Source organism: Echinops telfairi, unplaced genomic scaffold (assembly GCF_000313985.2).
Source record: "Echinops telfairi isolate 266 unplaced genomic scaffold, ASM31398v2 ScPeMD7_23;HRSCAF=83, whole genome shotgun sequence".
Taxonomy (NCBI): domain Eukaryota; kingdom Metazoa; phylum Chordata; class Mammalia; order Afrosoricida; family Tenrecidae; genus Echinops; species Echinops telfairi.
Genome location: NW_022103920.1, coordinates 7194073 through 7206375, shown reverse-complemented (window position 1 = coordinate 7206375; position 12303 = coordinate 7194073). Strand labels below are relative to the sequence as shown.

At 50.4% G+C, this 12303-nt stretch overlaps 1 protein-coding gene and 1 pseudogene across 1 annotated transcript in view; one reads left to right on the top strand and one right to left on the bottom strand.

The window, feature by feature from the left end:
* The window catches only part of LOC105979625, a 7806-nt pseudogene extending 6390 nt beyond the window's left edge, over nt 1-1416 (bottom strand).
* Nucleotides 1-12303, top strand: part of TTC26 (tetratricopeptide repeat domain 26) — a 43003-nt gene that overhangs the window by 23011 nt on the left and 7689 nt on the right. The window contains exons 9-12 of the mRNA XM_030885165.2: nt 3524-3612; nt 3814-3897; nt 9063-9132; nt 9831-9937. Coding sequence (XP_030741025.1) covers nt 3524-3612; nt 3814-3897; nt 9063-9132; nt 9831-9937 — 350 coding nt within the window. The remainder of the gene's footprint in view (nt 1-3523; nt 3613-3813; nt 3898-9062; nt 9133-9830; nt 9938-12303) is intronic.

Genomic DNA, 12303 nt, shown 5'->3' with positions numbered 1-12303 from the left:
TACCCACTTTGTCTTCAGCGGTTGTGTCAGGAAGATGAGCATGATGGAATGCCAGTTTGATAGAACAAAGTGTTCTTGCATTGAGGGAGTACGTGGGTGGACTGCCACTCTTTTGATCAACAGCCTGCAGTGTTCTTTTTCCCCTATCATGAAAATATTAGAATGCTGGTTTATTAGGTTCATCTCTTCTATAGTGACTTTGTACGTGGGTATCTAGCTTAGAAAGTATGGTCAAAAAGAAAGAGAGGTCATGCCTCACAGTTTATGTTAATGATTTTTATAAGAATTAATACCAAACTATTCCCAAGAAGTTGGAGATTGAAAATGTTCCCAAAGTTCAATTATTGAAAGATGCTGGTTTGTTCCATTGCAGACCCCCAGACTCCCAGTACTCGCTGGGGTCTTTCCTTCACACTTCCAAGTGCTGCAAATCCCCGCTGTGTCCCACGGAACTCATGAAAGTTTGAGGGATGTCTTCATGGTGACAGGTGCAGTTCAGTCTAGAGTGCATAGGCCAGGCTGGGGTAAGCCCGATGCTCCGCCGAGGATGGGCTCCACTCCTGGCTCTTGCCCCCTGCTCCTCAGTGGGCCCATTTTATATGCAGCAGGATGGCACTGCAGGGCACCCTGTTCACAGTGACTCACAGGCGAATCCTATCTGTTTCTTTCTCACCTTCTTACTAGACCCATGCAGGGAAAAGCTATTTGGTGGGAATTGCTATATGGTGCAATCAGAGTTTACCCACATGTTGACCATCTATCCTCCACCCCTGGACTGTGTCTTACCTCTGCATTTATGGCCTGGGGGCTCTGGCACTGGCCTCCTCCTAATCTGAATCAGCCAGGCTTTCCCCAGGCCACTCCAGAAACAGTTCTCCTTCTCCTCAGCCGTAGCATCTAATTCCCTACATCCATTGTAAGGAACTAAGATAACTGTTAAACAAGGGGAGTGGTCCGATCCACACCCTCTACTAAGGTCAGAACTCAGTCTCACCCCCGTTCCTGTCCGTTAGCAGATAACGCCCACCAGAACGGGGCCCAGCAGCAGGCAGACCTACTCCAGAATCACCGTGTATCTCACACCGGGATGGGGCCTGGAAGGGCCACTTAAACTGAGCATAACTCACAGTTATAGAAGAGCCACCTACACTGTCCACTAGCAGTCGTGTGGCTTCCATGTCATTGTCCAATTGTGGGTTCTATCAGCACAGTGTGGAAAGGGCTGGACACCGACTGACAGCCGGTTCCCAGGAGCCACATGGCTGCCCATGGCCGGCAGGTATTCTGACTCACCAGAGTTCATGCTGAGCTGGCTAGAAATTTTTTTTAAATCATTTTATTGGGGGCTCATACAACACTTATCACAATCCATACATCCATCCATTGTGTCAAGCACATTTGCACATTTGTTGCCATCATCATTCTGAAAACACCTGCTTTCCACTTGAGCCCTTAGAAATATTTTTATCATCCTTGGCTAGCCATTTTCAGACATTTTGCTGACATTGTGTTAGTCCGGGTAGACTAGAGAAACAAATCCAGAGAGACTCGTGTGTAAGAGAGAGCTTTATATCAAAGAGTATTTGTATATTAAGAAAATATCCCAGCCCAGTCCAGATCAAGTCCACAAGTCCGATATTAGCCTATATGTCCAAGATCAGTCTATAAATTCCACCTCACACACACACACATGCAATGATGCCAAGTGCAAAAAGATCCCAGGCCAGTGTGTGGAAAGTCTTGTGGATCCAGTGGCAGTGGAAGCATCTTAGCACTGGCAGTGGTCTCCATGTGGCTCCTTCAGCTCCAGGTCTCTGGCTCTATCATCGCAGCTCCATGTGTCTTGTCAGCAGAAAGACGAGTAGAGTGTCCCCCCTCCAGTGAGCTATTTATCTCCTTCATTCCTCCACATTAGGGCATCAAGCTGCAACCTGATTGACAGGCTAGACTCCACCCCTTTGAAATTGACAGGAGATGGGGACCCAATGCCCATCTGTAGACAACTGGACATACTTTGCAGAGGGGTATGGGGAGAGAGTCACTTAGGGTTCAGTATAGCAATAATGAAACCCACAACCTTCCTCTAGTTCTTAAACGCTTCCTCCCTCTAACTACCAGGACCCCAATTCTGCCTTGCAGACCTGGTTAGATCAGATGATGCACTGCGGTACAGATGGGAATTGGAAACGCAGGGAATCTAGGACAGATGAACCTCTCAGGACCAGGGGTGACAGTGGCGATACCAGGAGGGAAGGGGGTGTAGAAAGGGGAAATTGATCACAGAGAGCTACATATAACCTCCTCTCTGGGGGATGGGCAACAGAGGGGTAGGTGAAGGGAGGCGCCGGGCAGTGTAATATAAGATACAATAATAATTTATAAATTATCAAGGGTGCATGGGGGAGTGGGGCAGAGGAAGGGAGGGGGGGGGAGGAAAATGAGCTGATTCCGGGAACCCAAGAGGCAAACGAATTTTGTGAATGATGAGGGCAACAAATGTATAGATGTGCTTTACACAATTGATCTATGTATTATGATGAATTTTATGGGCCCCAATAAATTGATTTAAAAAAAAAGAAAGAAAGAAATTGACAGGAGATTATGTAACTACCACAGACACTATTTAGTATTTTCCTTCATTCATTCATGCAGCACAAATTCAGTGAGGTGATGGGGGTATAGTCATAAGCAAACCAAACAAATGTCCCTCCCCCACCTCCGCCCCCGTCGGGCTTCCAGTCTGGTGGGGACATTCAGACAATCCATAAATAGATGAGCCAGCATCTCTGATGGTGACAAGCGCTGTGGCAGAGACACTGAACAGGTCTTGGAGGCGGAGTCTGCCTTCAGGTGGAGTCTGCTGCCAGCCACAGAGCAGACTCCGGGTCAGGTGGTGCCGGCAGGTTATTTCTGCACTGGAGCCTGGAAGTGCTGGCCTGTCCTATTCAAGTGATGACCCAGGCTAGTCAGTGGCGCCATAATCAGCCAAGTGGGTAAGCACAGATGTGGAGCTGGCTGAGAGGCAGTGCCTAGAGGGAGGCAGGAATTCAGGAGCCCGGAGACCTTGGGCATGTTCCCCTGGGTCTCTGGAACCTGACCCCCAGCCAGTGCCTGGCCACTCACGGTATCCTAACTCCACCTTTAGGCTGGCTTCTGGCCTGCCAACAGAGCCCATGACTCAGAGTCTAGAAGCATGTGTGTGTGGTAGGCTCCTGGCCACCAAAATACAGCGAAGCTAGCAATAAAGCACATTTGGGGGCCCAGTGCCTATAACGACGTTGTCGGCTCTCTGCTGTCATCTGGAAGCTGCACCAGCCGCACGGGATAGTGGGGTGCTGCGCTGGCTGTTGAAGAAGGGCCCCAGCAGGAGAGCTTGCTCGGAGCAGGGTTGCCCCAGGCCATCAGTTTGTTACAAAAGAAGTAAAACACAGTAACTAAGAAGTGCAGTAAGGCAAAGGGCTGGAAAAGCAAGCATGCCTGCATGAAAAAAAAACCCTCGGGACCGCTCCCCGCTCTGTTTCAGACACGATCCCGGGACGGCAGTGCATGGCCTCCTGCTTCTTCCTGCTGAAGCAGTTTGACGACGTCTTGATCTACCTCAACTCCTTTAAGGTAGCCAGCTGGCTGCAGGTTAAGGGGTGCAGCTGAGAAACGAGGTGCCCTCAGAACCGGCCCTGCGGCCGTGTGGGGTTCCTGGCAGCAGCTGCTTCCCGAAAATGGCTTTGGCATTTATCTGCTAAACGGGGGGCTTGTATGTGATTGCTTGGTGTGACCTGTGCTTAGATTGTTGTTTTCGTTTTTTATTTTTCCCAGAGTCACTTCTACAACGACGACATCTTTAACTTCAATTATGCACAAGCTAAAGCCGCGACGGGCAATACCAGGGAGGGTGAGGAGGTGGGTGCCTGCTCTGGAAAGAGACTGTAGTTTTGTGCGCGGTCACCCTTGTTTGTCTCTCTCACACCGACATAAGATGGTCTGAGCTAAGGCGTCAGTGAAGGTTCCTGTCCCCTGAGGGGGGGACATTAAGAATGTACATTAAGAATGTCACAATGAGAGTAGACATCGTCATCATAGTCCACGTTTCCATCTTAAACTGTTTTATCGAAATATACCTGCTGAAAAGAGTACAAGTCATAAGAATACAGCTTACAGCATTATCATAAAGTGAACATGTCCACATAATCAGGACCTAGATCATTAAACAGAGTGTTATCAGAACCTTCCATTTCTAGTCTCTTCTCCCTGAAAACTAGCCACTCTCCTGACTTCTCCCTCTACAGAGTCATTTGTCCGAATCTGAGTCGATAGGAATGAGATCACAGAGCGTGGCCCCTTCTACATGCTTCTTTCATTCTCAGTCTTCTTGCGGGACCCTGCCACCGTGAGATCCCCGACCCCGGCTTCCCACGGCGTTAGCCCAGCCTCCTCTCGGTGACATGTGGGTTTCCTCCCCTTGGAGCTCTGAGAAAGTTTGCTCTCAGGAACACTCGTGGCCTGGCCTTTCAGGGAGACGGTCCGCCGGAATTTCTATTGGGTTTATGGCTGGGAGAGGAAGATGGCCGTGGCCCAGCTGCTGGGGCACAGGGGCAATGTATGTTCAGCTTGAGTTGATGCGGCCAGAGCACTTCCCCCAGTGGTTGAACCAGTTTACACAATACCAGCAGTGTGAGAGATCCAGTTACTGCGCATGTGTGTCAACACTTTGTGTTGTCTGGCTTTTTTCCACTTGAGCCATTCTAGTGGACCTGTAGAAGGACTGAATTACAGGTTTCAGTTTGTTGCCCTGGTGACTAGTGACTGACTTGCTAAGGTTTGCGTTTATAAGATAACCTCTTTGCAAATCTTCTGCCCCAGAGGTTTACTTTTGCACCTGCTTAGTGATGTCTTACTGGCAAATGGAAAGTTACATAAAGACTACATCTTAATGTACTCTTAATTTAAGTTTTTTTATGAATAGCAATAGAAAATCTTTTTAGCTCAAGAAAGCGTTCAGGAGCCCTGGCGGCGTGGTGGCTACACATTGGCCTGCAAGCCGTCAGGTCAGCAGTTGGAGACCGTCAGCCACTCTGAGGGAGAAAGACGAGACTTCTGTTCTCCTGGAAAGAGTGACAGCCAGGAGACCCACGGAGCAGTTCTCCTCCGCCCTGGCTGGCGAGTGCCCCTGACAGCGTGGCAGTGAGTTTGGTTTGGTTTAAGAAGGCTTTGCCCAGGAAGTATTCGTGTTTATTATTAACTGCCTCCTGTTGAGTTGCCATAATCAGTGTTCTATGATTTGAGCTCTGGTGCCTTGGTGGTTATGAGTTAGACTGCGATCCACAAGTGTAGCAGTTTGAAACTACCAGCCACTCCCAGGGGGAAGGGGCCTTTCCACTCCTGACAGAGTTACAGTCTTGGGAACCCAAGGGGCAGTTCTACTCCGCCCTACAGGGCTGCCCTGAGTCTCCACCCACTCAATGGCAGTTGAGTGTGAGTAAATTTATCATTAAGCTCTTATATCCATGGTATGGCTACACAGAAAATCGCAGACAGAAACTCATGATTAAGGGGTTTATTATGGAAGTTACCAGGACATGTTATAAAGTTTCATGTCTGCTCATGAAAGCCCAAAGAGGCATACCACTCAGCTCTAAGGCTTACCCTGAAAGCATTCCACTCAAGCTCTGTGGGTCAGCAAGCCCAGCTCTCTGAATTGAGTGTGCACAGGGACCCCACTCCAGCAAGCCTCAGCCCCAAGACACTCGGCTACTCTTGTGTTAGTCAGCAAGCCAAATCCCCCAATTAAGTGCCCAGAGGCACTCCACTCTGCAAGCCAGCCTCCTGCACAAAAGCACTCAGCTTTCCTTGCTCCATGGGTTGGGAAGGCCAGCCCTTGTTCCATGCTGTGGCTCCTGGTTCTGCCGCTGCTCCCGTTATGGGATAGCTGCCTTCTGGATCCAGGGGGTTCACTGCACAGGGATCTAGGGTCAGAGCATGCACTCGTCTCCTGCCTCTTCCTGGTCATGAGACCACTCCTTCTCAGAGGTCTCATTTTATATATAGCAGGATGGGAGTCCAGGGAATCCTGTTTCCAATTGCAGGTGAATCCTTCTTACCAGACCCAGAGAAAGGTCACTTGGTGGGAGTTATAGACTTTGGCTACGAGAGCCACATTAAGCAATTCTCTGCTCCTGCAGCCAGCATGCCCGTTTCATAAGTGCTGGGATTGTTGGCTCCTTTGTGCACAGATGTACCCAAATGCACAAATGAACGCCTGGCACTTCGAGTTCCTGTAGTTTTGTTGAATGAACCTGTAAGTGAATCGGTCAATCTCAGGATCCGTGGTGGGGTAGAGGAGGGAAAAAAGGAGGAGCTGATCCCAACAACGGGAAGTAAATTTCTAGAAAAGAACAATGGAATATATGTACAAATATGTTGGATACAATCGATGTACGGATTGTAACAAGAGTTGTAAGAGCCCCCAATAAAACCATTATTTAATTAAAACTTTTTAAAAGGTTGAATGTGATAAAAAGCTGCAGGATACATGTAGTCTGATTTTATTCATAGAAAGTTCAAAGTCACCAAGCCAAAGAGCACAGAGAAAGGGCATCGTCAGCTCTCTGTTCTCAGGGTGGTGTCCCGGGAGAGCCAGTGGGTGAGAGTGAACCTTCACACAGAAGACCTCGAAGGTCATGGCCACATTTCGGTGGGTTTTGTTTCCTTAAATTCAGTGGTGGGTACACGTTCACTCGTGCCCTACTCTTTATTGCTGTGTCTTATAGACTTTTGTGTATACTGAAGACTTTATTCATTTTTGAATCTTTAATTCGTGAATCAGGTGAGGGCTTCCAGGGCAGAGCATCAGTTCTCCATTTACCAGCTCATACTCTTTTGGGTCAGTCCAGCCATTGCAACTCCCTCCGTGTACCGTCACGTGTCCCATTCCCTCCCAGGGTTTCCTGGTCCCTTTCCTCCTTTTTCCCAACCCCCCTTCCGTGGGTCAGTGCTACCCTTTGATCTTACTTATTCTCCCTACTTTATAAAGCAGTCATGTTTAAAGGAGGCAGCCCGGGGCAGCTATTGAGGTTTCCAAATGTGTGTCCGAAGGTATAAAGTTCTCTCTGGATGTCTGAACTCAGATGAAAGCCCAGGGACTCCTGAGCCCTTTACAAAGGTAACACAGAGGCAGTTTGATTTCACATCCGCTGCTGTTCCCACCTCCTCCTAGATTTCTACCGACAGCGCGTGTTGCTCCAAGCTCACAACGGAGGGAAATGTTTGTATCACCGGTGACATGTTCATGAGCATATTTGAAAAGATAGCCATCAGGGAAACCTTCCAGGGAGTCTGGGGCTGCAAAGCCTGATGGAGATAAAATTGTCCTTTAGGATGGAGAATGGGGACTCGCTGAGAATGGACACTGTCCGTCTCTTCCTGGTCCAGACCCCTTGCTTTTCAGTCGCTCAACATTGGAGACCTAATTCCAACGCAAAATAAACCATGGAGAAGAAGCTGTCACTGTCATGCAACCGATGGTGACGTACAGCAACCCTGCAGACCAGGGGAGAACTGCCCCTGTGGGTGTCTGAGGCGAACTCTTTATGGAAGCAGAAAGCCCCATCTTTCTCCCTCGGGGAAACTGAATGTTTTGAACTGCTGACCTTGTAGTTAGCAGCCCAACACATAACCACTATGCCACCAGGGTTGGTCATCCAATAATGCTATCACAACCGCTTACTCCTGAAGCTGTATGTATACTTGGGAAAGCTTTGCCCTTGACTCATTTGTCCTGCACTGATTTTATTCTTGTTCAGATCTGAAGCCAAACCTGAGGTGGTTGAGTTTCTTAACCTCACACGTTTCAAAGCAAGAAATGAAAGGGTCTGCAAGGTGATTCTAGGAAGAATCGCATTGACTCAGTAAACCCAGGAGTTAGTGGGTGCTGGCTCTGTGGGCAGACACAGCACATGGGGCTGGAGTCCCTGCCTTCGAAGAAGGAGACAGACAGTCACTAAGTACTGGGTACAAAGAAGGAAGTGGAGTGGGGAGCTGACAGCCGAGCTGGAGATAGGCTTCTTCTAAGCAATGAGGAAATTGTGCTGCTCCAGCTCAGGAGATGCTCAGGACAATGGTCTCAGTTCAGAAGCTGAGTGATGCTCAGTCAACCTCTGGGTCAAAAGATAACCTCGGAGTGCCATTTGTTTGAAAAACACGAGGGAGCTTCAGACAGTTTGTGGGAAAATGGAGTGAAAAGATACCAGACTTTCCCCACAAATCCACTGAAGCCCCTTGTGCATGTTTGTGCACCTATGCACTGTAAGGTCTTGGAGGACTTATAAAACCATTGACAGTGCTTCCCTCCTGGGACTGGAACTGAGCAACCAAGAGGGGCTTTTGCTCCACATCGTCCCCTGGACTTTGAATCTTTTGCCAAGAATATCTCCAGTATCCATTTTTAGAAAGATTTACGTGCAAGAAAAGATGATTTGAATCACACCAACGTGTTCAAAGTTTGAGACGTGCACGAGCTACCTCTCAACGAGGTGGACAGAGGTGAGGCTGGCATAGGGCCGGCCGGGTCTCCTGCTGCTGTTAACAAGAAGTCAGAATTGTTGTCCTCAGAACAGTACCGTACTCCAGTGTGTGCGATAGGTAACAGTGTGATGTGTCAGTTGACATTCTTAAGGAATGTCTGATCTCTTCATTTTCAGAACCAGGGTTATATTCCTCCGTTTCATGTCCAATCTTCCCCTTTCTTAGCAAACTGGGTGGAATGTCTTCCCCTGTGCCGCCGCCGCTGCAATATGAGGTCCATTTGGCCCCTGTCTTCCTCTGTGCTCCCAGCAGCCCTGCGGGACAGAGCAGAGTAGGACCACCCAACAGCATTGGCAAGGCCGTCACTCTTATGAAGCAGACTGCCACATCTTCTTCCCACAGAGCCCACCTTCTTAGTTACCAGCCAGCCCTCCAACCTCCTAGGGCGCCTCTGTACCGAAGGCAGGCTCCTGCAATCACCAGCCTAAGGCAAGCTGGCAAGCAGGACTGTCATTGTCACTGGCTCCCCTCTCCTCTTCCTGCAGGTGTTCCTCCTGATCCAGAATGAGAAGATGAAAAACGACTACATCTACCTCAGCTGGCTAGCGCGGTGCTGTGAGTCTTTGACGCATGACGGGGGATGCCTCCCTTTCTTCTCCGAAGTCCATAATCTTCCAGCTGGGAAGGCGGGGTGCAATGAGTAACCAGCGAAATGCAAGGGTGTTGGGGGACTCAGGGCTGTGTTGTCTCCCTGAGATTCGCTCCACCAAACACCCTGGGCCTCAAGCCTGCTGCTAATGTTCAGTCTGCACGGGCAGGGCCTTGGTGAGCTGCACCTCCTCCCTAGGGTGCTGGCCTGAAGACAAGGGCCTGTGCAGTGCGTGCTGCAGCTGCTGCCGCCTGCCCGCTCCCGCCCGCTCCCTTCCCCTGTGTCTCGCTCCGCGCAGACCTGACAGTGCGGCTGCCCTGAGTGTGTGTGTGCTCACGTCGGCTGTGTGCCATCAGGTATCCTCAGGGAGTTCGGGCTTTGAGTAGATTGCCTGGGTGGCCCTGGCCTCTTTTCAGGACGTGAGCACACCAAGGGCTGCTCACTGTCGGCACAGCCTAAAGAGGCGGGGTTCTGTGCAGCCTCACAGAGGCGCCACGTAGGGGAATCCCGATCCAATCCGCAGGGAAGGCAGCACCGCACCAGCCCCAACGGCTCTCCTGTGTCTGTGGGGAGTGCAGAGCCAAGGCCACCGACGCAAAGCATGCAGGGATGCAGTCAGTCTCTTGCCCACTCGTCAGGCGAGGACCTGTGTTTCTCTTGGCAGATGTCATGAACAAGAAGCCCAGGCTGGCCTGGGAACTCTACCTGAAGATGGAGACCTCGGGCGAGTCCTTCAGCCTCTTACAGCTCATTGCTAATGACTGCTACAAGGTATGTCAGGGGGCCTCCATTGCCAATGACTGCTACAAGGTATGTCAGGGGGCCTCCATTGCCAATGACTGCTACAAGGTATGTCGGGGTGCCTCCCGAGCAGCGCTGCTCAGCCTCTTACAGCTCATTGCCAATGACTGCTACAAGGTATGTCAGGGGGTGCCTGCCTCCAGAGCAGCAGTGCTCAACCCTCCCGACGCCGCGACCTTTCCATACAGTTCCTCATGTGGTGCCCCCCCCAACCATCACATTGTTTTCGTTGCTACTTCATCGCTGTCATTTTGCTACTGTCATGAATTGGACAATCCCTGTGAAAGGGTCATTTGACCCCCCCAAAGGGGTCGCGACCCACAGGCTGAGAACCACTGCAGATCATTGTGAATGACTGCTTATAAGTTACATCTGAGAGGCGTGCCTCTAGATCAGCACTCCGCTCCACTGGCCAGCCGAACTCACCAGGGACACACGGCCCAGAGGCCAGCTGGACACCACTGAGGAGGACAGTTGCCGAGAGGTCTCAGAAATGGCCTTCCCTGAATGAACCAGCCCTGGAGTTCCTGTCTGTGTACAAAACAGAGAGAGTGCTGCAGAGTGTGGGTCCGGGGCACCACTGGGCAAGAGGCGGTGCGCATCTGGTAGTCAGAATGTTGGTTTTGACGCTCACGAAAGCTGTCCCCTGACTTCTGGAGATACAGGCTGGGTGACTCCAGCATGTGGGTGGTAATGGAGGCCTTGGGGAGAAGTGAGGTAACCTGGGGCACAATGTAAAGAGAAAAGTAGGGCATTGCAAACCACATCCTGTCCACCAGAAGGTGTGTGTGTGTGTGTGTGTGTGTGTGTGTGTGTGTGTGAGAGAGAGAGAGAGAGAGAGAGAGAGCGCTTCAGGATTTAGACTTGTTCAGATCTGAAGCCAAACCTGAGGTGGTTGAGTTTCTTAACCTCACACGTTTCAAAGCAAGAAATGAAAGGGTCTGCAAGGTGATTCTAGGAAGAATCGCATTGACTCAGTAAACCCAGGAGTTAGTGGGTGCTGGCTCTGTGGGCAGACACAGCACATGGGGCTGGAGTCCCTGCCTTCGAAGAAGGAGACAGACAGTCACTAAGTACTGGGTACAAAGAAGGAAGTGGAGTGGGGAGCTGACAGCCGAGCTGGAGATAGGCTTCTTCTAAGCAATGAGGAAATTGTGCTGCTCCAGCTCAGGAGATGCTCAGGACAATGGTCTCAGTTCAGAAGCTGAGTGATGCTCAGTCAACCTCTGGGTCAAAAGATAACCTCGGAGTGCCATTTGTTTGAAAAACACGAGGGAGCTTCAGACAGTTTGTGGGAAAATGGAGTGAAAAGATACCAGACTTTCCCCACAAATCCACTGAAGCCCCTTGTGCATGTTTGTGCACCTATGCACTGTAAGGTCTTGGAGGACTTATAAAACCATTGACAGTGCTTCCCTCCTGGGACTGGAACTGAGCAACCAAGAGGGGCTTTTGCTCCACATCGTCCCCTGGACTTTGAATCTTTTGCCAAGAATATCTCCAGTATCCATTTTTAGAAAGATTTACGTGCAAGAAAAGATGATTTGAATCACACCAACGTGTTCAAAGTTTGAGACGTGCACGAGCTACCTCTCAACGAGGTGGACAGAGGTGAGGCTGGCATAGGGCCGGCCGGGTCTCCTGCTGCTGTTAACAAGAAGTCAGAATTGTTGTCCTCAGAACAGTACCGTACTCCAGTGTGTGCGATAGGTAACAGTGTGATGTGTCAGTTGACATTCTTAAGGAATGTCTGATCTCTTCATTTTCAGAACCAGGGTTATATTCCTCCGTTTCATGTCCAATCTTCCCCTTTCTTAGCAAACTGGGTGGAATGTCTTCCCCTGTGCCGCCGCCGCTGCAATATGAGGTCCATTTGGCCCCTGTCTTCCTCTGTGCTCCCAGCAGCCCTGCGGGACAGAGCAGAGTAGGACCACCCAACAGCATTGGCAAGGCCGTCACTCTTATGAAGCAGACTGCCACATCTTCTTCCCACAGAGCCCACCTTCTTAGTTACCAGCCAGCCCTCCAACCTCCTAGGGCGCCTCTGTACCGAAGGCAGGCTCCTGCAATCACCAGCCTAAGGCAAGCTGGCAAGCAGGACTGTCATTGTCACTGGCTCCCCTCTCCTCTTCCTGCAGGTGTTCCTCCTGATCCAGAATGAGAAGATGAAAAACGACTACATCTACCTCAGCTGGCTAGCGCGGTGCTGTGAGTCTTTGACGCATGACGGGGGATGCCTCCCTTTCTTCTCCGAAGTCCATAATCTTCCAGCTGGGAAGGCGGGGTGCAATGAGTAACCAGCGAAATGCAAGGGTGTTGGGGGACTCAGGGCTGTG